The following is a 25,680-nucleotide window of genomic DNA, read 5'->3' on the forward strand; positions in this document are numbered from 1 at the left end:
ATGGCAGACCCCAAGTTTAAGTTGGGCATGGTATTTTCAAGTGGGGTAGTCTTCAAAAATGCCATAAGGGAGTACTCTATCAAGGCATGCAAAGAGCTGAAGTTCAAAGTGAATGATCGAAACCGAGTTCGAGCAGTTTGCAAGGACGAGTCATGCAAGTGGGTGTGCTATGCGTCTGAAATGAAAGATACCACATCATTCCAGATCAGGACCTATGTACCAGAGCATACATGTGCTCGAACAAACAAGAACAGATTTTGTACTGCTTCTTGGATGTCCAAGAAATACCTGGAGGAGTTCAAGGACAATGAGAGCTGGTCATCTATCAAGTTCATGAATAAAATCCAGAAGGAGTTGATACTTGATTGTTTGAGGACTAAGGCTTGGAGGACTAAGAAAAAAGCTTTGGAAATCATTGAAGGCTCTTATGCTCACCAATATGCCAGGTTGTGGGACTATGAAGCCGAGTTGAAGAAGACCAATCCAGGAATAACAATGGAGTTATTAACAGAGGCAGATGAGGAAGGTAATCCAATATTTAAGAGACTTTACATTTGCTATGGTGGTTGTAAGGCAAGGTTCAAAGCTGGGTGTAGGGCAGTTATTGGGTTTGATGGTTGCCACATCAAGGGACACCACAGTGGGCAACTTCTCACGGCCGTAGGAATTGATCCTAACAATGGCATGTTCCCTGTGGCCTTTACTGTTGTGGAGTCAGAGTGTAAAGAGTCTTGGGCGTGGTTTCTAAATTACTTGAGAGATGACATCAACATCTACAATGGATACCATTGGACTTTCATAACAGACAAACAAAAGAGTTTGATAGAGGCACTCAATGGCATGTGGGATGAGGGTTTTGTGCAAGCTGAGCATATGCATTGTGCTCGTCACTTGCAAATCAATTTCACTCGGGTAAAGTAACTTCTAACACTTTCAATTTTCAAATATGATTTCAGTAGCTTGCATAAGAAGTTAAGAGTTTCTTGTTTGTTTGTAAAATTTAGTTAGGTGTTTAAGGGACAGTTCTTGAAACACAAGGTCATGGCCGCAGCCAAGCAGTATTATGTGGAGAAGTTTCACCAAGAGATGAACTTAATCAAGGATGAGGATGAGGAAGCCTACAACTGGTTGTGTCAGAAGAATCCAATGCATTGGGCAAGAGCCAACTTCAGAACTACCCCAAGATGTGATATACTCCTTAACAACCTCTGTGAGTGTTTCAATGGTAACATGGCTATTTTACTAGCTCGACAGAGACCCATATTGTCTATGCTAGAGAGGATTAGGACGTACTTAATGAAGAGGATGACCAAACAATGCCTCGCTGTGGAGACGTGGCATGGGGACATAGGACCTAGAATCTTCAAAATCATAGAGAAGAACAAGACCTTGAGTAATGAAAACATTGCAGAATGGTGTGGGGATTCATTGTATCAAGTTACAAATCTGCATGGTCGCATGTATAGAATTGACTTGGCATTGAAGACATGCTCTTGTGGTCACTTTCAGTTGTCAGGTAATTGTCACGACCTTGAACGATTCATTGCACTGATATTATTCATGTTATTAATCCTTAAATTTGTCAGGTATTCCTTGTGCTCATGCAATTCAGTGAATTTGGCAAAAGGACGAGCAACCAAAGAACTACATTAGTGAATGCTACAAGAAGTCAGCATACATGAATATCTACAAGCACAAAATCTGTGCAATTAATCATGTGGAGCAGTGGCCCGAGACAGGAAAGACACCTATGCGAATGCCTCCCAACAGAGTAGGACCAGGAGGGCCAAAAAAACTAAGACGACTCGAGCACGATGAGGTTGTGCCACCACATGGGACTAGAATGACCAGGAAACATGTCACAGTCAAATGTTCTGGTTGTGGAAAGTATGGCCACAACCTCACTACATGTTTTAGAAGACAACAAGAAATTTTGGTAAGATTGTACACATGTTGGTAACTCTGTTGGCAGATTATAAATGTCTATAAATGTGGTTACATTTCTTGATATTGCAGAGACAAGAACAACGTCAAGCTAGGGATGCACACCTACGTGGCCGTGGAAGGGGACGTGGACGTGGTGGTGGATTAAGCCAATCAACTCAACAACCCACACAACAAGCATCTAGTACGAGCAAATCAACTCAACAACCGGCACAACAAGCACCGTTAAGGGTAAACTCAACCACTCTTTAACCCAATTATGTGCTTTGTATGTGGTCATTACTCATAACCTTTCGTATTGCAGCGGAGTCCTCGAATGAGCCGGGCCCCACCCAGGTGTTTCGGCCTTCTACCAAGAACTTTATTTGGAGACTGGATGTAAAGACAATTAAATCCTTTTTTTTATGATGTACTGGCTTTGGGTGAAAAAACTCAAGCACTTTTTTTGGGTGACAAGTTCACAAAACTCAGTACTTTTTTAAAAACTCAATGAAAAAACAATGAATTACATGTATGAATTATGTGTATCAAACCTAGTTCTTTTTGTATTGACAATGTATCAAATTTATGTCTTTTTATTGGCAATGTATTAGACCGAGCTAGAAAATACCACATTCCATTACAAAATACCAATTACAAAGTTTAGACCAAACTTCAATTATTATAATCCCCAATACATTACAACATAATTTGACAATTACATCAGTCTCACTTAACAGACTTAGAATATTCACAGACGTAATAAACAACCATAATTAATTCATAACATATACTTATTTGAAACAGATGACATAAACAAGAGCAAGCATGACGAGAACCATATAAAACTTGATCTTTTGCGCTTCTGTAGTTATCTTCTCCCTCAGTCTATTCAGCTCGTCTTCGTCTCCGCCATAAACATCATTCTTTGACACTTCAACTTGTTTCAAAGCAGCTTCAAGATTGTTTATCCTTTTAAGTAAACCAGGAATTATTTGAACTGACCTTTTACACATCTCAGGATCAACCCAAATCAATATACCACAACCTCTATCGTCGGGACTCTGCTAACAAAATAAGGACACGAAATCAGTAACCCAAAACAACAACGAAGACGAGAATAGGGGAAATATGAATTACCTTGTATCTTGAACACCCATAAAAACGCCGACCAGAATGATCACCTTTCCACGCCGTCCGCAGAACACACGCCATCTTGCATCGACACCACGGCCTCTGCTTGTCATCGGCATGGCCGTCGTCGACTACGTCAGAGAAATTACTCGTGGAAGACGACGCCATTGACGAACATCAGAGAAATAAGCTTGGATTAGGGTTTTGTTTCGGGAAGAAGGTTTTTTTTCGCGATCTAGGGTTCAGCCCAAATCGTGATTGAGTTTTGATTTGAGATTTTCGATTTAAGTTCTTTCTTCTATTTATTATTCAATCATTTAGATTTTAGTTTTCAATTTCTTTTTCACTTCAAATAAACTAAGTCAGGGGTAAAATCATAATTCCACCAATAAGGCCTTTAAAATCATGCCACATCATCAAACCGTTATAATTTAACGTCCAAATACTGACGGAAGTGGCAAGTTGTAACACGTGTCTAAGTTCTGAGATTAGTTCTGCAACAATCCCGAGTCCAGGGGGTGAAATGAAATCGAGGTACGAGTCCAGTGGGTAAAAAATGAATTAATTCTAACTTTTATTTTTAGTTTTTAAGAAGGGGAAATATATATTGCGAAGAAAAAATTATTTTTGACGATTTTATGCTCATTACTTTACTAAATCCGTTAAATATTAGAGACGGCATGAGAACTCTTGTTACTTTTTAAAATCTGAAGGTAAATATTTTATAAATTAAAATTACAGGGGTGAGTTGTTAATGGTGCAGAAATTCAGGAGGATTTTGTGTAACTAATCTTAAATAAAAAAACCTTTAAGAAACTTATATATGAAATTATTAGCTTAATTTCATTACATAAATAATATAACATTTTTTTTAATTATCGGCTTAATTTAAGCTGTATTAAAAAATTGATTTGGACTATAAACAAAGCTCCAAACAGTTATAAATATATAGATTAAATTTGAATTAATTAAAATATGTACTTTAATTAAAGATTATATTAATGAAATAGATTAAAATAATGGTTAAATATTTGGTGTAATATTTACACTAAATGAAAAGTGTTACACTAAATTTGGTGTAACAAGGTTCATTTGGTGTAAAAGTTACACCAAATATTAAAGAAAAAATTGTACAAAATATCCATTTGAGACTAAATAATTAGTAAAATAATCAAAATGTCAAATTTTAAGCAAAGTAGCCAAAGTTATGTAGCCAAATATTTTTTGACACAAAGATTAAATTTTTTAATAATTATTATAAGCAATTTATTACTTTAAAAAATATTAATCCTAAGATTAATTTTGTTTTTGAAACTGTATTACTGCACATTTTGACCATTTTTTAATTTTAAGCAAATTTTGATTATTTTGCAAATCTTTAACTTTAAATCAACTATTTAACCAAATTATCTAATATAAAATTTTTGAGTTTTTATTATTGGAGAACTTTTAGTCTGTTTATAGAATTCTGGTGCAATGCATTAGAGAGGTATAAGAAAAGCATAGAGTAACTTTATATTACATTATCCTCTCTTTTTAAGCTCAAGACAAGATGAAATAGGAGATAGGAGAAACAAATGAATTGCTAAACGTTAAAAACATGAGCACTCGGCTTAAACAGGACTTCAAAGGGTTGCTTTATATGAAAGGTCATATATATATATATATATATGTATTATATATGTTAGGATATATATATATATATATGTATATATATTTCTATACATATATATCATAACAACTTTCTCGATTTGGGCCCCAAACTCCGCACTTCTTTGCATGGGAGCACGTTATATCTTATCACATCACCACAAAATTATAAAGATTAAATTGTTAGATTTTTTTCTGGTAAAAAAATATTACTACAGAGTTAGCTTTTATTTATTTAATTAATTTTTTTTTCGGAGTGCAATATTATTGTTTTTATTAAATTTAACGCTATAGAACTGTACCGATAGTACCACATATGTAAAAATTGGTTAACTATTATTAAATAAGATTCGGCATTTTTTTTCTTTATTTATTATGAGTAACATTCACACGTTTCACCGCTATAACTTAAACGTATCTAATAGATAAACTAATTTATAATAAATTTCTTTCAGAATCGATCATTTGATGATTGTTTAATATTCGCATACATATCTTGTTAAAAACTTATGAACGTAAAATGCAACACAAAAAGAGGATGGTGAAAGTAGTTATTTAGTTTTGGTGTAAGAAAATGATTAATGGTAGAAACAATGGTATAATGAAGAGTTTTATGTTAATATTTTAAAATTAAAAGATAAATTTATCATTACACTTTAACATAAATAGTAAATCGAGTAGCTTAATAATATATAAGGCATTACAAAATGAACATGAAACATCTGTCTTAATTAAATATTTGATGTGAAAGTGTACGTACGGTCGAAGAGATAAATTTCAGTACAAGTTGACGCTTTCGGTATCTTATATATACACTAACTTTGAGAATGGAAATCAAGGTGATTAGTATTATTATTACTATTATTGCTTTTAAAAGTGATGCTTTAGCCCTGTAAACGACAAACAATATATGTATGAATATATACGCAGTGCAGAGAATATATGAAAATGATGACGACGATGAGGGCACTGAATAATGTGATCCAGAAGGTAATTAAGTCGTCATGTGCTTAGCTAGAGAGCCGAGACGATTTGTCCATTTCCTTCCAAATCCAATAAAGAGAAAAGAATCTGAGCCAACGTGTCTCAATTATTATATGTGTTTCACACTTTTTGGTAATCGTACAACTTTATTTATGCTCCACCTCCCATATTTTATTTTATTTTATTACGACACAGAAAAGAATTCCCAGTGTTTAAGCTCCACTGTTTTCTTTGACCCTTGTTTTGGACTCAGCTTCTAATTTGACTAATCTTTTGCGAATACAAATCTTCCACGTGGCTTTCGTGTAAAATTTTTGTAAGTATAATCTTCTCAATAAATGCAATGACATGAACAGAAAAATTAAAATAGTACAATACTAGCGCTCTTCAGTTTTTTTTTTTTTTTTTTGGTGTTGCAAAGATGTCTCCGGAGAAATCGACTGGTCAACGCAAAAGGAAAGAAGCGAATCGAGGTACTTGGACATCGGAGGAGGACCACAAGCTTGCTCAAGTCATTGAAGTCCACGGTCCGAGCAAATGGAAATCTCTCGCCGCCAAAGCAGGTATTTTCATGATTATAATTTGTTATACATATATATATATATATATATATATATATATATATACATATATTCATCAAACGTTATTGCAGGTTTGAATCGATGTGGGAAGAGTTGTAGATTGAGGTGGATGAACTATCTTAGACCAAACATCAAGAGAGGCAATATCTCGGACCAAGAAGAGGACTTGATTCTCAGGCTTCACAAGCTCCTGGGAAACCGGTAATTATTATTATTATTTAATTGAGCGCTAGCTGGTTGGTTTGCATGTGACACGTTGATTATTTATAAATATTTAGGTGGTCGCTAATTGCTGGAAGATTGCCGGGTCGGACTGATAATGAGATAAAGAACTATTGGAACTCTCACTTGAGCAAAAAGATTAATAGTAACAAGCAAGACGGTGCAATAATGGAATCCAAAGAGGTGGTGAATGTAGAGTCAAACGAAAAGTACTCTTCTAGCTTTGTTAAAGGCCGTGAGGTTTTCGCGTACTACACCAGTGACGAGCCTCTCAATTTGGACTGGACAACCAATTTTCTTGACGTCGACGACACTTGGTTTTACTTTACTTGACAATGTTATTTATTTATTTATTTATTTTTTTGTGTGTGTCCTTTATTAGTTGGTAAGTAGGATTATTAGGAATCCCAAGTTTTTGAGGGTGTTAAGTGTTCTACGTACTATGTACGTAGTGTCGTTGTTCTTTCGCTTTTGTAATTCTTACAACTTAATTGCGTTATGATATGTCCTAAGTAGCTCAAGCGTTCTAATCAATTTTTTTGCTCAAAGTGTTCTAATCAATGAATGCATTGGCAATTGTCTGATACGGATTTGTCTGTTTGTGGTATAATTATATTTTTTATTTTATTTTTGAAAATGTAATGATTTGACAATATACTTGGTATTATAGCAATTTGGTTTTGGACTAAACAGGAAAAAAAAAGAGTTGAATCCAGTTGATCATGAAAATGGAGAGTAGTTGGGTTGGATCAAAATTAATAAATTTTTAGGAATCACAGCAGTTATAATAATAAAGGACAACCGCTTATTCTCAGGCTTATACAAAAGAATTATGCAAAAAGACATGACAAGTATAAACAAACAAATAGCCTCATTATAAGGTGGGCAGCAAAATTCTTTAACTTTAGCAGGTCGTATAGAATATATTCTCATTTATATGAAAGATAGATACAAATCTCTCTATAAGATTTGACAAATACATCGTCTTCCCGGCAGTTTTCGTAGCAAAAACATGCCTTTATATAATCCTCATTTCATATTATTTTGTGTTATTATTGTTAGCGTTTCCGTGTACTTTGACATTTATGTAATCTAAGAAAATCCACATTGTCCATCGTAATTTCGAATCGTTCTTATTAGAGTCTAGAGTAATTACAAAAAAAAAAAAAAAAAAAAAAGATTTTCGTGACATCACATGTAGTTCTAGAGATTATTAATCTCTCTATAATAGTCACTACACACAACATAAGGTCATATATCAGTTAAATTGATGTAGTAAAATAGCCCTGAAATTATCTTGTTGAAGTGTGATGGTGACCTTAGAAGATTCTTACTTCAAACTAGTAGTGTGGTAGAATAAGATTGAAAGATCCGCGGCTCATGACCTTGTAATTGGGGTACCTTCTGTGGCATAGTTTTAGCTTAGCAAAATTGTGTGTTCTGTGTTGTTCAAGACGATGCACACCTACTTGTTCAAGGTCTGGGTTGCACAAGAGTCATGTGGTCTGGTTTGCGCGAAATGAACTAAAAATATTATGTCTTTAATTCCGAGATTTTCAAAGATACGATCGGATTTGGTTCGTGGAGATTCTGTTATTGACTCTAATAAAACTCGCCTAGGGTTTCATTAGGTTATTCGAGACTTGTAGGTCAATACACGCCGACCTTAATCTCGGACCAGTCTCTCCACCTTGGAGATCTACATCGACAACTGGTTCAAGATAGCTTGCTATTGTTGTGCTTTATTTGTACAGAGTTTGTGAGCGCGTGTGCTTGTGTTGATACGCCGATAATATCTTTGGGAGAGGATCGCGCGATCTTCGAGAGGAAAAGTCGCGTGAAAGTGAGGAGACTATTGCTTTCGCGATGAGCTAGCTGACGCAGTGGACGGAGGTCTGGGAGCGGCGTAAGTTGGGACTCCCGACGATTCGTGTTATCGTGGAGTTTCAAAAGTGGCGCTGCCCGCTTGAGCACGCGGTGAAGGTGACGTGGATGTCGGTCTCTAGAAGCCCAAGTGTGGGGAGTTGGCATGGTGGCAAGAAACGAGAGCGAATATGTCCCGGGCGTTCACTCAAAGCAAGGGCTGAGAGCTAAAAACCCATTAACCACATAAACAATGGGTTTCAGGGAGGCTATAAGCTAGATCAAAGAAAGAGGTGGAAATCGGTGGAGGTATAAACTGATTGCCTACAAGTGGTTAAGGCTATGCGAAGCGAAGGTCTTATGGTTTCTCCATTTGGCTGACTTATTGCTGAGTGTAGAGAATTGTTGTCGGATTTTTATTTTGTGACTTGATTTTGTTAAACGATCAGCGAACCAAGCCGCGTATTTTGTTGCCCGATATAGGTTCTCATCTGATTGTATTTCGTTGGCTGATTTACCCACTGAGTTTATAAGGCTAATTAATGCCGATGCTAGTTAAGTAATAAAGACTAGTCTTTTAAACTTCCAAAAAAAAAATTAATGCCTATACGACTATTATTTGAATCGTCTTTGTGTTACAGTAGTAGTAGACCCAAATGGTCGCTTGACTATTTGATTTTTAGTAGGTACGTTCCCAATGTATGCAATTGTTCAAGTGTTGCAAGTTTTATTATATGAAGAGGGTAAAAGATATAGCATATATTCACAAGCTTGGACTTTAAGGAAAAATGCGTTAGTAGAGAGCCAAATTAGGACCCTTCCGATAGCAACGAAATGAGAAGGTGTACTGGGATTTTAAATTGATGAATTTGGATGTTTTATTTCCAGAATTGAATAAAGCTTTCTCTTAGTTTTTCAACGTATATTTATTTGCAAAAATCGGATATCGGAGTAGGAAGTTACAGCCCATTAAGAATCACTGCGTAACTATCCAGTTTATTAGCGACCAAAAAAAGTTTGTTTTCCTTAATTACCCGATTTTAAGCATGTTTAAGCCTTTAAATCGCATCCAAAGGCTCGAAAACTCATATTGCTCCGAAAAAAGCACTTCTAAGCCTATTTAAAAGGTCCTTATAACCTCAAAACATTCATTCATTCATCTTTCCCTTTCCTTTTGTTTCCTATATAGTGTTTGGTAGTTTTTGAGAGCTTTGGAGAAAGAAATAGTGTTCTTCGCCGAGATTGACAACCCGACGAGTCACTTGATCTCTATTCCTTCTTTATTCTTTCTTCTCTTCTTTCATTTTATTTAAATTTCTTTATAATATTGCTGAACATCGTTTTTTTAATACGAATTCGTTTTTAGTTTCAATGTTTATTTTATTGCTTTCGATTATTATTTTACGCTTAGCTTTGATTATGCATTCGTTTAGCGGCTAGATATTTATGGGGCTGCGATGTATCCCAAACCGATATTAACAAGTTGATGATAGCCTTATATTTATCTAATGCTCATTCTAATTATGGTTGCTTGATTATTAGTCATTCTAATTATGCCAGTTCATTAATTAGCGACCTTTGAGTTGTTATATTGGATTTGTTTGCTACACGAGAGAGAGTAAATTTATCATGTTTTTGCTAAAATCATCATGATCGACCTAGGTTAGTAGAAAACTCTAGGCGAGAGTGCAATCGTTTGAATTCTCGTTCTTTATGCGTGTGATTGTTTTTATAGGATTAGAGGCCGATATGATAACAATCTGTCAATTGCATAGGTTATTAAGAACACTCGAGAGAGACTAGTGAATATGTTAGAAATAGTGAGATTGGTAGCATAGGAATGAGGCAACAATAGACAATATAGGGATAGTCAACGTAGTCGGTTCGTGGTGAAGTCGTAGCCATGCTTTTCTCTTTGATTTATAACCAGTTAATTGTTTTATTTATTTTTATTGTTCTATTGAAACCATCTTTTGTTATCGTTACAATTATTAGTTCTCGTGTGATCGATATTTGTACTTCAGGTACACTATATTACTTGGACGACACGTGCGCTTGCTTGAGTGTGTGATTTATTCGCAACAATTAGCAACTCGTTTTAATTTATCGCAGCTTGTTCAAAAAATTTTTGAGAGCAAGTGAAGAGTTATTCTATGGTTTGAAATCTTTTATCAAGGTAATAAGAGAATTAAAAGTCAAATTACACCCACATCTTATAGATTAGTGCAATTATTTTTCTAGCACAAACATTGGCTATTTAAGTTATATTGCTTCTTGGTTTAAAAGAAGAAAGAAAGTTATATTGCTTCTTTTACGAGGCAAACTCTCAATTATTTATGAGAAAATTTACTACGAGATATTGCAAATATCATATGTACATGCTGTGTATTCCCTTAAAGATTGAATTTTATGAGCGAAAGCCTGTCATATGTACATCATGTCTAATAGATTATGGAAATAATGATGCTAATATGTTATATAAAACTTACCTATTTCTATAAATGATATGACCTATAGATTATTGGGTACCCTAGATTATTGGGTACCCTAGATTATTTAAGGTTTTTATTTTTATTTTGTATATGATGAGGTTTATTGCATTGCACTACTGTTGTAATTTCCGTCACATTCTTTTAATAAATTACTGTTTCTCACATCACATTGCCTGCATAGAAAAGAAAACAGGTATTTTGGTTTGTGAGCTCACCATTCCTATGCATGTGAATAAAAAGTTAGTTTCTTATTTGTCCCACATCGATGAAAAAGCCAAAATGTGAAAGAAGAAAACGGGTATATAAAGAAAACGAAACTCCAATATACCTCATACCTTTCTCGGCCTTTTGGCTAAGATCAAGTGTAGTATCTGTTCTTATCAGTTTAATATCTGATATGTGGGCCAATGGTCCACACGATATTAAATTAATTTTTTAAGGGGGTGGGCCCACCACAGTAGCTTGCTGCTGGGGCCCACGAGCGTCGCCCATGCCTTGCACTACTGCTTGGGCCGGCGCACCCCTCCCATCCTAGTTCAATTTTTTGTGTGACTTGAAATCAAATTGTAATGTTTCTAACACTATGACCCCAAGGTTTAAAATGTCTGAGAAGTCCCACATTATCATATCTGCATTTCTTCATTGTGTGCATGGAAATGTCCATGTCTTGCATTCATGTTGCATCCATTTATATGTCCATTATATAAAATACAAAAAATCGTGTCATTTTCGTCACAATTTTCATCGCATATCACAATGTAATTTCGGTCGCGTCATCCAAAAGCCGATCAAGCTAGTGCAAATTCAACAATATTTCGAGATATAATATGAAAATTGTGTGAAAATTGCGTTTATTTGTGTTTTTCAGCATATAAAATATAATTTTTAAGGTTTTTTCATGGTGAACATATTATTGTTTTAATATTTTTAGAGAGATTACAAATTTTAAATTGATGTTAATTGGAAGTTAATTGTTAGGAAATTGTAATTATATTATATATATATATATATATGTATTCATAAACAAGTATTTGAAAATATGAAAAATGATATATTGTTAGTGAATATCTTATTTGGGGTAGTACATGAAATTATGATGTGCTTAGAACTTATTATGTGTGTTTCTTATGTTGTGTTGGACTTGATATTTTTCAATTTATTATGTGTGTTCATTATATGTATCTGAGTTTGAAGTTTTAACTTATTATAGTTGTGTATTATGTGTGATTGTAATTGAAATTTATTATGTATGTTTAGAACTTCTATATGTGTATGATTTTTTTTTTTTTTTTTTTATATTTGAAATTGTGCAATATTATTTCCGTCGCAATTTCCATGTTTTGCCGCAATTTTCGTCGGTCACCGCAATTTTCGTCAACACAATTTTTTCAAATTTTTTCATCGATCACCGCAATTTCTGCTTTTTTGGACCATCGGCACAAAATCGCCAATTTAAAGTTATGAATTTGCAAAATAACCAAGGTTTGTCTTAATTTAGTTAAATAGCCAAAATGTGCAATAATCTGATTTTAAAAATAAATTTGACTTCAAGATTAATTTTTTTGAAAGTGATAAAATACTTATAAGAATCGTAAAAAAAAAAAAAAAAAAAAATCTTGGCTGTAAAATTTTTTTTTGAAAACATAAATTTGGCTACTTTGCTAAAAATTGAAACTTTTGTCATTTTACTAATCAATAAGTTTTAAATACCTATTTTATACGATTTTTTTATTTTTTTAATTCGCCCTTACATGAATCCAAAGATATCCTATATATAAAATAAAGATATCCCATGTATATATTAAAACTTTAAAACTTTTCGTAAATTAATAAATACATGTCTGTGCAATAATAGCGCTAATTTAAAACTGAGGTATCATCAAATGATAGCAACCTATGCACTTATATTTTAGTCAATAATGCTAAGATGTAATTATAAAATGAACTTATATTAAGAGTTTTATGATTTTGACAAAGAAGTGAAGATATATAAAATAAAAGATATCTCATATATATAGCAATTTGAAACTTATTAATTAGCAAAATAGTCAAATTTCAACTTTTAAGCAAAGTAGTCAAATTTACGTTTTCAAAACTTTTTTGAGAGCCAAGATTAAAATTTTTGACGATTATTATAAGCAATTTATCATTTTCAAAAAAATTAATCTTGGGGTCAAAAAAATTTTTGAAACCAAATTGCTACACATTTTGACTATTTCATTAAGTTAAGACAAACCTTGAATATTTTGCAAATTCATAACTTTAAATTGACTATTTAGCTAATTCACCAATATATATATATATATATATATATTATTTTGACAAAGAAGTGAAGATATATTTAAATAATTTTTTCGTAAATTAACAAATATGTCTGCAATAATAGCGCTACAATAAAACTGGGCATATAGTAGCACATTAAATTATATTTTAGTCAATAATGCTAAAATGTAATTATAAAATATCAAAAACAAACCTCGCTAAACGTAAAGTCAACCATTATAATCACAGTATCGTGCGCGCATAAAGGATGAACTACGAAGGCATTTTAAGGTTTATACACTTAATTGAGATGGATAAAAAAAAGGGGGGGACCATTAGTTGAGATTCTTAAAAGTAATATAAAATCAGACTTAGGCACTCTATCCACTTATTTCAGCACCATTTTGAAATAAAAGGATAACAACGAATTCCTATATTCATGTCATTGTTGCGAAATTCTTGCACACGCAAGTGCACGTAGTCGCTCAAGTAGTAAAGTTCGTAAGTACGAGTCGATCCCACGAGGACTAGGCTAAATTAAAGATTCAAATTTCACTAGCACGAAGAGAACTTAGGAAACTGTAGTTGAATAGAACACTACATTTATAAACGAATAAATAAACAGAAAGCACGGGTTGTATGAATAGCGAGAAGTAAAGACTATGGTTTCACGAGTTCATTCTACGGTTTGGATTCATGAAAGTTACGTACTATCATTATCATTCACACTTTGCTAATCACACTAACGTTGATCGTGTCACTAAACCTCTCTCAAGCATCTAGCAACCTATGCCTATGCCAAAGTTTTATCTTTCGATCTCAACTAATAAAAACAAGGCAAACAATGAACACAGAAGCATACCACGACTCTATAACAACCTATCTATATCTAGCATAGGAATGTATTATAGTAATTCAAATCAAGAACAAAATCAACCTAATCTCTTTCAAGCATTAAATTGAAATACGAATCATGCACAAGGTGGCTACTCTTATACAAGCATTAAATTCAGACTTGAATTAAACAAAGCGGTAAGAACGATAACAATTCTACACTATCATAATATGGAATCCATAACCGTTTCATAATCTCGCTACGCCATAGCCCTTAGATGGTTTAGTTCATGATGATGAGAAGAAGGAAGATGAAAGAAAAAGATGAACTACTCAAAAACAAATAGACAAACGACATGATTTTCATTAATAAAAACTGGAGTTCAAGAGATTAAAGGAAGGGAATTGGAACTGTGAAAATAATGATGAACGAAATCGATGAAGACGGCACTTTAATCTCTGTCTCTCCAAAAAAAACTCTGATGAGCCAAAGCAACCTAAGCAAAATAAAAACTAAACAAAAGATGTCTTTCTGGGTTACTTAATGAGATCCAATGGCCCAGGTTTAATAAAAAACGCGTAATCAGTTTCCCAAATCGCATCCATCGCGCCGCCACGGTCAATAGTCGCAGTACATCGCGGCGCTCTAAGTATCCATCGCGCCGCGCTTCTGAACGTAAACGACCGCCATCTGTGACGGGTTTTTCTGGCGCCGCGCTGGTATTACATGGCGCCGCGCTGGTATCACATGGCGCCGCGAGAAGTCAATATTCAATGTTGAATTTCTTTATAACCCTCAATTCTGCTGCGTTTCGACTCCCGTTTGCTCCGAAAATGACTTCTTAAGCTTCTCTGCTCCTTTGTACCTGTAAATCATCAAAAACACACTCGAAACTATCAAAGACACTTGAGAACTCGCTCGTTTTAAGCCGAGGGATAGGAGTTTTACGCGTGATTAACGCACCTATCAGTCATTCATCAATTTGTAAATCAGAAGGGTAGAACAAATAAGACATTGCAATTGATGCTTTAAGACAACTGAAAACAGAGAAGAAAGTATTTGTTTGAACACGAATGAGAAACTTGTGTCGATCACTTCTTGAATGAATGTACTTATACAATTACAATTATAATTTAAAACATGAATCCTCATCAAATTTCATTATAATGCAGATCACGATAAACGACGTAGTATTATGGGAGCGCCGTATTGCGGTTGAAGAGTGATTCCGGTTATTGGAGCATGAGTGTAAGAAGGCGAGAGTTGGAACGAAAAGTGCTGAAGAATCATAGCCAATCCCATCTTCGATTCCATCATTGCGAACCCTTGTCCGAGGCACGTCTTCGGGCCCCACCCGAACGGAAAGAACTCCTTCGCCGACGATCTCTCGAACCTCTCAGGCTTAAACATTGCCACGTCATCGCCCCAAGACTCGTCGTTGCTGTGAAGAGAGAGAGTGTACAAAAGTGTCTCCGTCCCCGCCGGGATTTCCATCCCTGCCACGCTGGCGTTTCGCTTTGCGTACCGTAGAAGGTAGCCCACCGGCGGGTATAGTCTCAGCACCTCGTTCAATATCATTGTAACCTTATAGCCATATAAAAATAATTAATTAATTTCCTTATTGAACATTTTTGTTTAAATAAAAGTAATAATCTTAAGTGCTATGAGTATTTGAAAAAAATTACCAAACTAAATACATTAAAAAATATGAGTATTTTTTTTTTAGTCTTTCATATTAAATAAAAGGTCATTAGGTATATAGCAAACTTAAACGTTTGTTTTTGCAAAATAGTCAACGTTTTGTAAATCCTAGATAAATAACCAGTGTATTTTATTTACGCTTATTTACACGCGTATATTTACAAAAATACCTATAAATATTAAAAAAAAATTGAACTTATTTATGGGTATTTTTGTAAAAATACACTTGTATATAAAATGCAGTGATTATTACCTAAGATTTACGAAACGTTTACTATTTTGCTAAACACAAACGTTTAAGTTGGTTATTTTGCTAAATTTTTGTTAAATATATAATTAGTTTAATAGAATTTGGTAATAATAGAACTTACAATCTTGAGGCGATTGAGTGCGTCAAACGTAGGGGTGTTTTTCCCGCACAAACGAAGAACCTCTTCCCTGGCCTTTTCTTGCCACGTCGGATGAAGAGACAAGACGATTATTGTCCACGTCAGCAGATTGGCGGAGGTTTCCTGGCCGGCGATGAAGAAGAGTTTGCACTCTTCTATTATGTCCTCCGTCGACATTCCACTCTCCAAAAGCAGGCCCAGCAAGTCCACGTCACCACCGGTCAACGCTCGCTGTTTTTTCTCGATCATGTTGACCAGTATCGCTTTGATCTCTCCGTCCACTCTGTACCTCTTTCTGTTTTTCCTCGTCGGTATGAATCTGATACACGATGCGATGATAATACATTATAATTACGTCAGCAGACGCAAATTTATATATATGAATAATCTGATTAACCTGAGACCAGGGAAGTAGATGCTATTATAGGCTTCGATCACCAAAACACATTGCTCTTTTTGGAGATCGAACAGTTTCTTTCCATCTTCGTAACTGCTTCCAAAGGCCGTCCGGGCAATCACGTCGGAGGTCAGAATATGAAGCTCCGACGCGGCGTCTATTTCTCCGGTGCCATCAGGATTCGACGTTGCTTCTTTCAACCGATCAATCAGGCTCGAACAGCTCTCTGAAAACGCTCCTATCATTCCCTGTCCGCAGAAGTAATTTGTACGTGAATTTTTAGTTTGTTGACAAAAATACCCTTGAAAACCGATTTCAAGCAAAAAAAAAAAAAAACACTTAGGGTGTTGTAATAGCTAAATAGTATATTAAAATATATAAACTTGTAAGATAGTAGTCAATATTATTCTAAAATTAGTAAAATAGCTCACATGCATGTGTTTCAATATTTTTTTGTCTTTGTCATTAAATTTTGCTAAATTTTGTGTTTATGGGCCGGCATATTAGTTATTTACTATTGTTTTTACCTTGAGCTTGTCGTGGTGAAAAGCAGGTGTCATAAGCTTTCTCCGAGCAGCCCATTTTTGTGCTTCCAAGGTTGATATTCCCCGCTGAAGAAGATCCACGAGAGGGTTTTGTGGGGTCTTCACAAAGTCACCGTCTTTATTAGCCAATATCAATTTGATCATCTCCGAGTCGGCGATAATCAGCCTCGGTCTTCTCTCAATCCAACACAAGCAAACTTTGCCTGTGCACACCCATTGATTAATAATAATTATAATTTTATACAGTAATAGGGTTCGCAGTTTTGTCTTATTAAATCATTACCATATTTTTGGATCATGTTGTGCAAGAAAGGGTAGACACGTGGCGCGATGTGATGGTCCTCCAAGGACATAGGCTTGGACCAAGCTTCCATGGTGGTCCTTCTCATCTCTTCCATGTCACCAATGAATAGCTTGTATGAAGTGCCTCTGATTCCTTGGCTTCTTATGAGACTCTCCAACCGAATCGGTTTCCACCAGATGTTGTGAATCACTCTCGCAACGCAACACACAATTAGAGCCGCTGAACAAGTTAATAAAATATTATAGATCTCCATATCTAGCTAGGGTTTGGATATGTGTGATCGCTCGATATAATATAGGGCTTGATCAATAAGATGAGATTTTGATAGATTTATACACGGAAGTTAAAAGACAATCAGCTAAGTTTCGATTCAGTGTAGCGCCAGTACACACGATTCTTGTGGTACAATATTTATTTAACCGAGTACTGTTATTATTATGTATGGGACGTTGTCAGTATTAGCCATCCCCATGCATGCGTTTAACTTTAAGATTGGCCAGGTAAATAATTGTAAATTTTGAAGATTAGTTAGTTTTCTTTTTTTTCTTTTTTTTTTTAAATTTGAATATCGTTTACGGTGTTATAATTTGAAGCCTTAAAGGTGCAGCGCAAAATTTAAGCCAGTCAGTCAGTCAAATAAACGGTTTAAATGTTATTGATCCCATACACGACGCAGTTCACGAAAACCAAGCAAGCTGAGTGGGACATCCGATAATAAATTAAAAAAAAAAAAAAAAAAAACTGAGTGCTACACCACACCCAAACATATATATGTATATCAATAAGGTTTCAACGAGGCGACCCGTCAAAATCGCCTGAGGTGTTGGGTCAATGATCGTGCCAATATTAAAATATAGTCCCATCACCCATGATTATAAAGGTTACATTTAGGTCCTTTGTTTTTTTGTTTTTCTTTTTAGAGAAAATAGTCAGGTAGTTAGTTATTGATTTTATAGCATTTTATTGTTTCTAATTAAAATAAAAACCCAACAACTGCCCTAACACGCTTTGGACAAAAAGGACATTATTAAATCAAGGGGCGGCACACAAAAGAGAGATTTGCATCAAAGTCACAAACTCGGCTCCAAATTGCAAATGAGTCACGACGAAAAAAAATGTTGCATAGATGTCACTTTGATAAAAATAGGACCAAAATACCCTTACGCAGATTTCAAAATAAACTCGCAGTCAAATATTTCGAAAAAAAAGTAGACTCAGAGAAGAAATTACAAAGAGTAGACTCGCAGTCAAATATTTTGAAAAAAATAGACTCACAGGGCAAATTACAAAAAGTAGACTCGCAGTCAAATATTTCAAAAAAAAAATAGACTCCTTCACAAATACAAATACATCAACACAGATTCATTCGTCCTCTTCTTCCGCGATTCCTTCTCGATCTGGCTCCCGAGCCTCGCCTTCGACCATAGCCCCGACGGCCTCGCGTTCTCGTCGCCGTCGCCGGTGGTCTCCGACGAAACCAGGCGCTTCCTCGCCGACAACGCCGATCGGAGAATCCTCTTCTCTAAACTCTCGATTCATTCTCGATCTGCCTCCCGAGCCTCGCCGCCGACCACATTCCCGACGGCCTCGCGTTCTCGTCGCCGTCACTGGTGGTCTCCGCCGGAACCAGCCTCTTCCTCACCGACGACGACGATCGGAGAATCCTCTTCTCCAAACTTCCGATTCATTCTCGATTTGCCTCCTGAGCCTCGCCGTCGACCACAGCCCCGACGGCCTCGCGTTCTCGTTGTCGTCGCCGGTGGTCTCCGCCGGAACCAGCCTCTTCCTCGCCGACGACGACGATCGGAGAATCCTCTTCTCCAAACTCCCGATTCCTTCTCGAACTGCCTCCCGAGCCTCGCCGTCGACCACAGCCCCGACGGCCTCGCGTTCTCGTCGCTGTCGCCGGTGGGCGGCCGCGTTCTCGTCGCTGTCGCTGGTGGTCTCCGCCGGAACCAGCCTCTTCTTTGCGGCGGCGGAGGAAGATGAGGAAGGGGAGAGAGAGTTGGCGAGCTTCTTCTTGTCGGATCTGACCGGGGAGTTTGAGAGAGATTGATTTTATTATAAGAGGGTAATTTAGACTTTCTATAGGTGACACAAATGCAAATAAGTTATACGGATGCAATTTTAGCAAATAAGTGACACAAATGCAAGGAATGACTGAAGCTGTGACTTAAGCTGCAAATGCCACCACACAAAAGGCAACGTAGAGCCCAAAAATGGGCCTTGACTCCTAGTCCTAGGTATGCCGCGATGATCGTTCCAAGCAGGCCCAAATTTGCCTTCATATTGACTGAGCCCATTATCATGCATACATATATCCACACGGTTATAGTGAATTGTGATATAACCCACATTTGATTAATTTCTTGTAAATAGCCAAGTTAACTTATTAACAGATTAATAAAAGACTTATTTAACTCAGCCAAACATGTAAAAAAGGTAGTTAATAGGCTGCCACGTATGCAAGTTGGCTATTTATAAAGTATTTATCAAAGGTTGGTTAATTCACAATTTCTATAGTTTAGGTGGCTTACTTAGCCAATTTTTTGTTTTTTTTTTTTTCGAATTTTGACTTTTAGTCATTGCATTTTTTTTTTTTTTATCAGATCTCCTTCCTTACATTATAGTAAAGAAAAATCTTGGAGTTCGAGACTTCTATATGTGTGTGTGTGTATATATATATATAGACATTAATGACTGACATTTGCAATTTTTTTTTTCTCATATCCTAAAAATTGTAATTTTAAGTAAATTGAAAGTCAATTTCTAAAAAATTAAAACAAAATTAGTATTAATTCTAAGTAAAAAAAAACTTATTAAGTAAAATTAATCTGCTAACTCTCTCTTCTGTATTGAATCATATATATCCAAACTAATTAAATTATAACTATTATCTCTTAATTATTATAATCAAGGATCGAGATGCTCTTATCCAAGACATGTCGCAACTCATGAGTAACGAACTGATCAGATTTTACAACTAAAGCACTTATCATATGGATTTACTGCAGTTAAATAAAATAAAATAAAAAGACGAGTTATTGTTACTAACGAGTAAATCACAAAAAAAAAAAAAATGATAAACTAATAAGTATTCATAAACAAATAAGTACGAAAAATCGTATGTATACACCACATGCATATTGTCTACTTCATATATGAATTTATTAACATAAAACGGAGGATAAATCGAAATAACCTACTTACATTAACATAAGCGAAAAATAAAACAAAAGAAAATGACGACAAAAATATATAATGTTTACGAGATGTATCACTTATATAGTTATTGTTTAAAAGTTGGATGATAAATAATTAATGTCGATATTTTGGTCACTCCGTTATTACCTAGAGTGTAACTCGGATGGAATAACATGTGTCAATATCTGGCATAAAAATTAAAAACCAAAGGGTAGACATATACATAATTTTTTTTAAACATCAAAATCAATATTTTTGACAAAACACAATATTAAACACATATAAATATATATATATATATATATATATATATATATATATATTTAAAAAAATTAGACACACTATTAATGTTTAAAGCTTAGAGCTTTTGAACACTAATTGTTTTATACATCTTCTTTGTTTAAATCTTTTGAACTCTAAGATATATTGAGATAATCATGTTTGTATATTAAAAAAATATATATTTAAACACAATACTAATGTTTAAAGCTTAAAGCTTTTGAACACTAAATCTTTTATACATCTCCTTTGTTTAAATATTTCAAACTCTAAATGTTTGATAGCTTTAGGGATAATTTTATTTATATTTCAAATTCCAAATATATATAAAAAAATTACTGTAAAATTCAAATTCAAATTACTGTATTTATGAAAATGGCTAAATTAATATATCAATTAAAACAATGTATGAGGATTTTTCAAGTAATTATATTTATTTTAATATTTCTATTTTTTTGAGCCAATTTATATAATTATTTATAGAGTTTTCTAAGTAACTAGGCCACCTAAAACGTTTGGTTTGAGATCTAGCCTATGTTTGAAGATTTTTAGGGAAATAGCCAAACGTATTAGGTGACAAAATATTTTTTACTTTTTTGTCCTCAATAATTAAAGTAGTTTTTTAAAATCACGTTATTTTTTTTTCCTTTTTTTGTGCATGTTAAATTCCTATTTTGTAGAAGGTAGTTACCAAATATTAGAATCCACGTTCTCTCTCTCTCTCTCTCTCTCTCTCTTTTTATCTCTCCACAAAATCAGATCTGGTTTTTTTTAACCACGTTCTCTCTCTCTCTCTCTCCACAAAATCAGATCTGGGTTTTTTTTTTAACATTCAACATGCCAAGTTCACGACGCGTCGGTGCTTTTCCGAGGGCTGGGCGAGCGGGAACGGGACGTGGTTTGCTGGACCGCGATCATCGTCGGGCTGGGCCAGAACGGGCGGGCCCGAGAAGCCACCGAGGCGTTCCGCGAGATGAGAGAGTCCGGTTCGAAGCCCAACGGAGTGACCTATCTCGGGGCTCTCTCGGCCTGCAGGCACGGAGGTCTGGTTGAAGAGGCTCGGGAGATCTTTGGGTCGATGAGGCTCGACGGGGTCGAACCTTGTGTCGAACATTTCGGGTGCGTGGTGGATATTCTGAGCCGGGGCGGGTTTTCGGAGGAGGCCAAGGAGTTGGTTGCGGAGATGTCGTGCAAGGCCAACCACACGATACGGAGGTCGTTGATGTTCGCGGATCCGACGGCTGCAATCGAAGATGGGATGATCGCGGATCCGACGGCGGTGGTCGGCGGGAGAGACGATCGAAGCCTAGTTAGAGGTGACCCGACTCTCACTGTTAATTTTTTTTAACAGTGGAGATTTGAATGTCTGTTTTTGAAAAAATGTAAAGGTACGGATGATTTATTTACAGTTATTTCCATTTATTTTCAGCTTGATTAGAGGTGACCCGACTCTCACTGTTAATTTTTTTTAACAGTGAAGATTTTCGAATGTCTGTTTTTGGAAAAATGTAGAGGTACAGATGATTTATTTACAGTTATTTCCATTTATTTCCATTCAAATTACTTAAATGTGGAGAATGAGATAATTTCCAGTAATTTACGTTTATTATCTTTGTTGACAGGTTCCCAACAGTAACGTCAGTCTTGGTGAGCCGTTCTAGATTAGCACGCCGCGTGATTAATGATATCTTTGATAAAATATTTTGTTGAGATTTGTTAGAGGATAAAGGCTACGTATAACAATTTTGAAATTGTCTGTTATTTTATATTGTTATTGCCTATTATTTAATATAATTATATTCATTATTTCCATTTGATTAAGTAAAAGGGAAAATTAGTCTATTAATTATTGACACCTAAGCACGTTGGCTATTTCCCTAAAAGTTATGAAACATAGGCTAAAAACAAAATCTATAGTTTCAAACTAGCTATTTTGCTACAATGCCCTTATTTATATGGTATGTAAACAATATAGTATTTTTAATTAGAGCATCACAATTATTCAATTTAATTTCTCTTTTTTTTTTTATGAAAAAACTAAATTTTATCGTCTAAATTCAACCAATAGGTATGTATATGAGATATATATATATATATATATATATATATATATATATATATATATATCTTAATAATTTGTTTAAATATAAAAATTTTAATTTTTAATTTTTTTAAAAGTATAAATACAATAAAATATTTTTATTTTTTTATTTATCAAAATTACCAGATGTTGACATGTGTCATTCCAACCAAGTTAATAACACTCTTGATAGTGGTGGAGAGACAAAAAAATCGACATTGAGTATTCATCCCGCAACTTTTAAACAATAAGTTTATAAGTGATACAACCCGTATATATTAAGTATTTTTGCCGTTATTTTCTCATAAACAATGTCACTAATCTATTAAAAATTGGAGTAGACTTGTGGTTGAAGTATTTGATGTTATTAGTCTTTTAGTATGCAATTGTCATACCAAGTCGTCAAATGCAAGTATGTCAAAACGAACATCTACACATGATGGTCATAATTGTTTCAATCTAACCCAGCATTAAGAGAGTACATTGGAAAATTTAATCAAGATTGAAAATTCCCCGATTCCCAGCTACGATTTTTCAGAAGATTATGGGCGTCGTAGTCGGTGGAAGGGGTATTTGACAATCTGGAACTTTAATTGTTGTAACCGTACCATATTTAAAAAAAGGATTAATTCTGTTTTTACCCCCTGGACTCGTACCTCGATTTCATTTTACCCCATGGACTCGGGATTGTTGCAGAACTCATCTCAGAACTTAGACACGTGTACAACTTGGCACTTCCGTCAGTATTTGGACGTTAAATTTAATTTTTCGATGACGTGATAATACTTTTAATAACTTTTAATATTTAAATATTATTATAAGACTAAATAATTAAGTATGTATATCTCTCTCTCTCTCCTTTCTTCTTCTTCTTCTTCTTCTTCTTCTTCTTCTTCTTCTTCTTCTTCTTCTTCTTATTCTTCTTCTTTTCTTCTCTGCATTTTTTTCTTTTATTCAATAATAAACAAAACTCATCAAACCCGAGAGCAAAGTATCCCAAGACGGCACAAACAGCGGCGACAAAATTGCCTTCCTTGAGCAAAATCCTGATTACGAAGCCCACGATCTCTGCGGTGATCTTCCTTCCCTCCACCACCAAGTCCCTCCGGGGCTTCCCGAAGAAGGCCAAGAGCACCACGATGGAGATCCATGTCACCATCGTCGCCGGAACCACGACCGCCATCGACACCACTCCGAACACCGCCCCCGGCAGCACCGACGCGACCGCCGACCAAAAACACGACGCCGTCGACTGGCTCTGCGCTTGAAGCCTGTACCAGTACGAGGCGGAGATTTTCGGGTCCGTCCCTGTACCAGTAACAACAATCCAACTCAGTCGATGTTTAACTTAGGGTTCCCCAAAGTGAGCGAGCCCATCCCTGCTGCGATTCCCGCATTTGGCTCCGCGATTCCCAACGCTCCATCGCGATTCCCATAAATGTCTCTCCGCACGAGTTCACGTTCGGATCAAACCCTACTCAGGTGAATATCTCGGGAACGACCGGCGAGGAAAACAAGCCAGCCTCGAGCCCCGGAGATATTCAGATGGATTAACGGGAGAATCTCCGAGATTCCTCTCTCTCCCTGGTGTTTCTGGGATTTTTTTTAAGTACCTTGTCCTTGTTGATGAAGAGGAAACAGAGGAAATAGAGGAAAATGGCGCTGAAGATGAGAGATTTCATAAACAAGGTGAGAAATAATTTTTCCCCAAATTGGATTTTAATTTAGGGTTGGATTTGCAGTAAGCGTCCATGAGCGTGTTGTAGACGACTGCGTTCGGAAAAACCCCTTTTCTCGCCATCTCGTTTTGGATTACGAGAGCCTCGGTTCTCAGGCCCTCGTCGCAGAAGGCTTTTATCAGAGCGCCCAGAACCTCCGGGCTCCACTTCAAGCCTTTCCTATTCATCTTGGCTGCCTCGTCTTGGCTTGTCCATTCGGAGGACCCATTGATATCTGCTGTTTGTTCGTTATTGAAGAAAAGAAAAAAATGCAGAGAATAAAAGAATAAGAAGAAGAAGAAGAAGAAGAAGAAGAAGAAAGGAGAGAGAGAGATATACATACTTAATTATTTAATCTTATAATAATATTTAAATATTAAAAGTTATTAAAAGTATTGTCACGTCATCGAAAAGTTAAATTTAACGTCCAAATACTGACGGAAGTGTCAAGTTGTAACACGTGTCTAAGTTCTGAGATGAGTTCTGCAACAATCCCGAGTCCAGGGGGTAAAATGAAATCGAGGTACGAGTCCATAGAGTAAAAACGGAATTAAAAAATTAACCGTGTGAAATAATTTCTAAAGTGTAAAGACCCATTATGTTTATGTTTAGACAATTTGCACACGGTAAATGAGAAAATAAAGGGTTATTAACATGCCTAATCCGAATACCAATGATAAATGATAAATCCAACGAGGTTATCTTAATTCTTAATCTTTGAGTATATTCTGTGTTTTCATCTTAATTATGAACCTCACTATCTAATATATATATATATATATATACATATATAATTGCAATACAAGTTACCATGGAAGTAAAAGGCCAACTAAACTATAGGTTGACAGAATTTGTGGGTGTAGGACTAATCTAGAATTGGCATCGAGGTTTTTCTTATTTGTCATGGAATAACTTTAGAGAGAACAGGTTAATAGATTTGGGTACACAAAATCTAGGTTAAAGTTAAACTGGAGAGAGAGAGAGAGAGAGAGAGAGAGAGAGAGAGAGAGAGAGAGAGAGAGAGAGAGAGAGAGAGAGAGGACAAAATGTAGCCTGCAGAATCACGTGCACATAAATTGTATAAATCCAAAACGACATGTCTCTAGTGTCGTCAGAC

The 25,680-nt window shown here is 35.4% G+C and overlaps 3 protein-coding genes and 1 non-coding gene across 4 annotated transcripts; 3 read left to right on the plus strand and 1 right to left on the minus strand.

Moving 5' to 3' along the window:
* Window positions 1–2,092, plus strand: LOC149391789 (uncharacterized). The gene is made up of 5 exons (XM_089620054.1): window positions 1–912; window positions 1,009–1,415; window positions 1,510–1,516; window positions 1,628–1,887; window positions 2,017–2,092. The coding sequence occupies exons 1-5, from the start codon at window positions 1–3 to the stop codon at window positions 2,090–2,092; spliced, it is 1,662 nt and encodes a 553-aa protein (XP_089476180.1).
* Window positions 2,093–5,905: 3,813 nt separating this feature from the next.
* LOC149391790 (transcription factor MYB114-like) lies at window positions 5,906–7,149 on the plus strand. The gene is made up of 3 exons (XM_089618875.1): window positions 5,906–6,254; window positions 6,344–6,473; window positions 6,551–7,149. Exons 1-3 carry the CDS (start codon window positions 6,113–6,115, stop codon window positions 6,825–6,827), a joined length of 549 nt encoding a protein of 182 aa, XP_089475001.1. The 5' UTR covers window positions 5,906–6,112; the 3' UTR covers window positions 6,828–7,149.
* Window positions 7,150–11,180: 4,031 nt separating this feature from the next.
* LOC149391791 (U2 spliceosomal RNA) lies at window positions 11,181–11,375 on the plus strand. The gene has a single exon (XR_016300407.1). It is a non-coding gene; the product is annotated as a U2 spliceosomal RNA (small nuclear RNA).
* Window positions 11,376–14,971: 3,596 nt separating this feature from the next.
* LOC149391792 (cytochrome P450 CYP72A616-like) lies at window positions 14,972–17,535 on the minus strand. Its single transcript, XM_089620055.1, has 5 exons — window positions 17,262–17,535; window positions 16,961–17,181; window positions 16,434–16,681; window positions 16,019–16,355; window positions 14,972–15,530 (listed from the first exon to the last, which is right to left on the minus strand). The coding sequence occupies exons 1-5, from the start codon at window positions 17,533–17,535 to the stop codon at window positions 15,120–15,122; spliced, it is 1,491 nt and encodes a 496-aa protein (XP_089476181.1). The 3' UTR covers window positions 14,972–15,119.
* Between the last annotated feature and the right edge of the window lie 8,145 nt (window positions 17,536–25,680).

The sequence above is a fragment of the Urtica dioica genome, chromosome 7 (genome assembly GCF_054948205.1).
Source record: "Urtica dioica subsp. dioica isolate 48M chromosome 7, U.dioica_male_clone48M_v1_H2, whole genome shotgun sequence".
Lineage (NCBI taxonomy): Eukaryota > Viridiplantae > Streptophyta > Magnoliopsida > Rosales > Urticaceae > Urtica > Urtica dioica.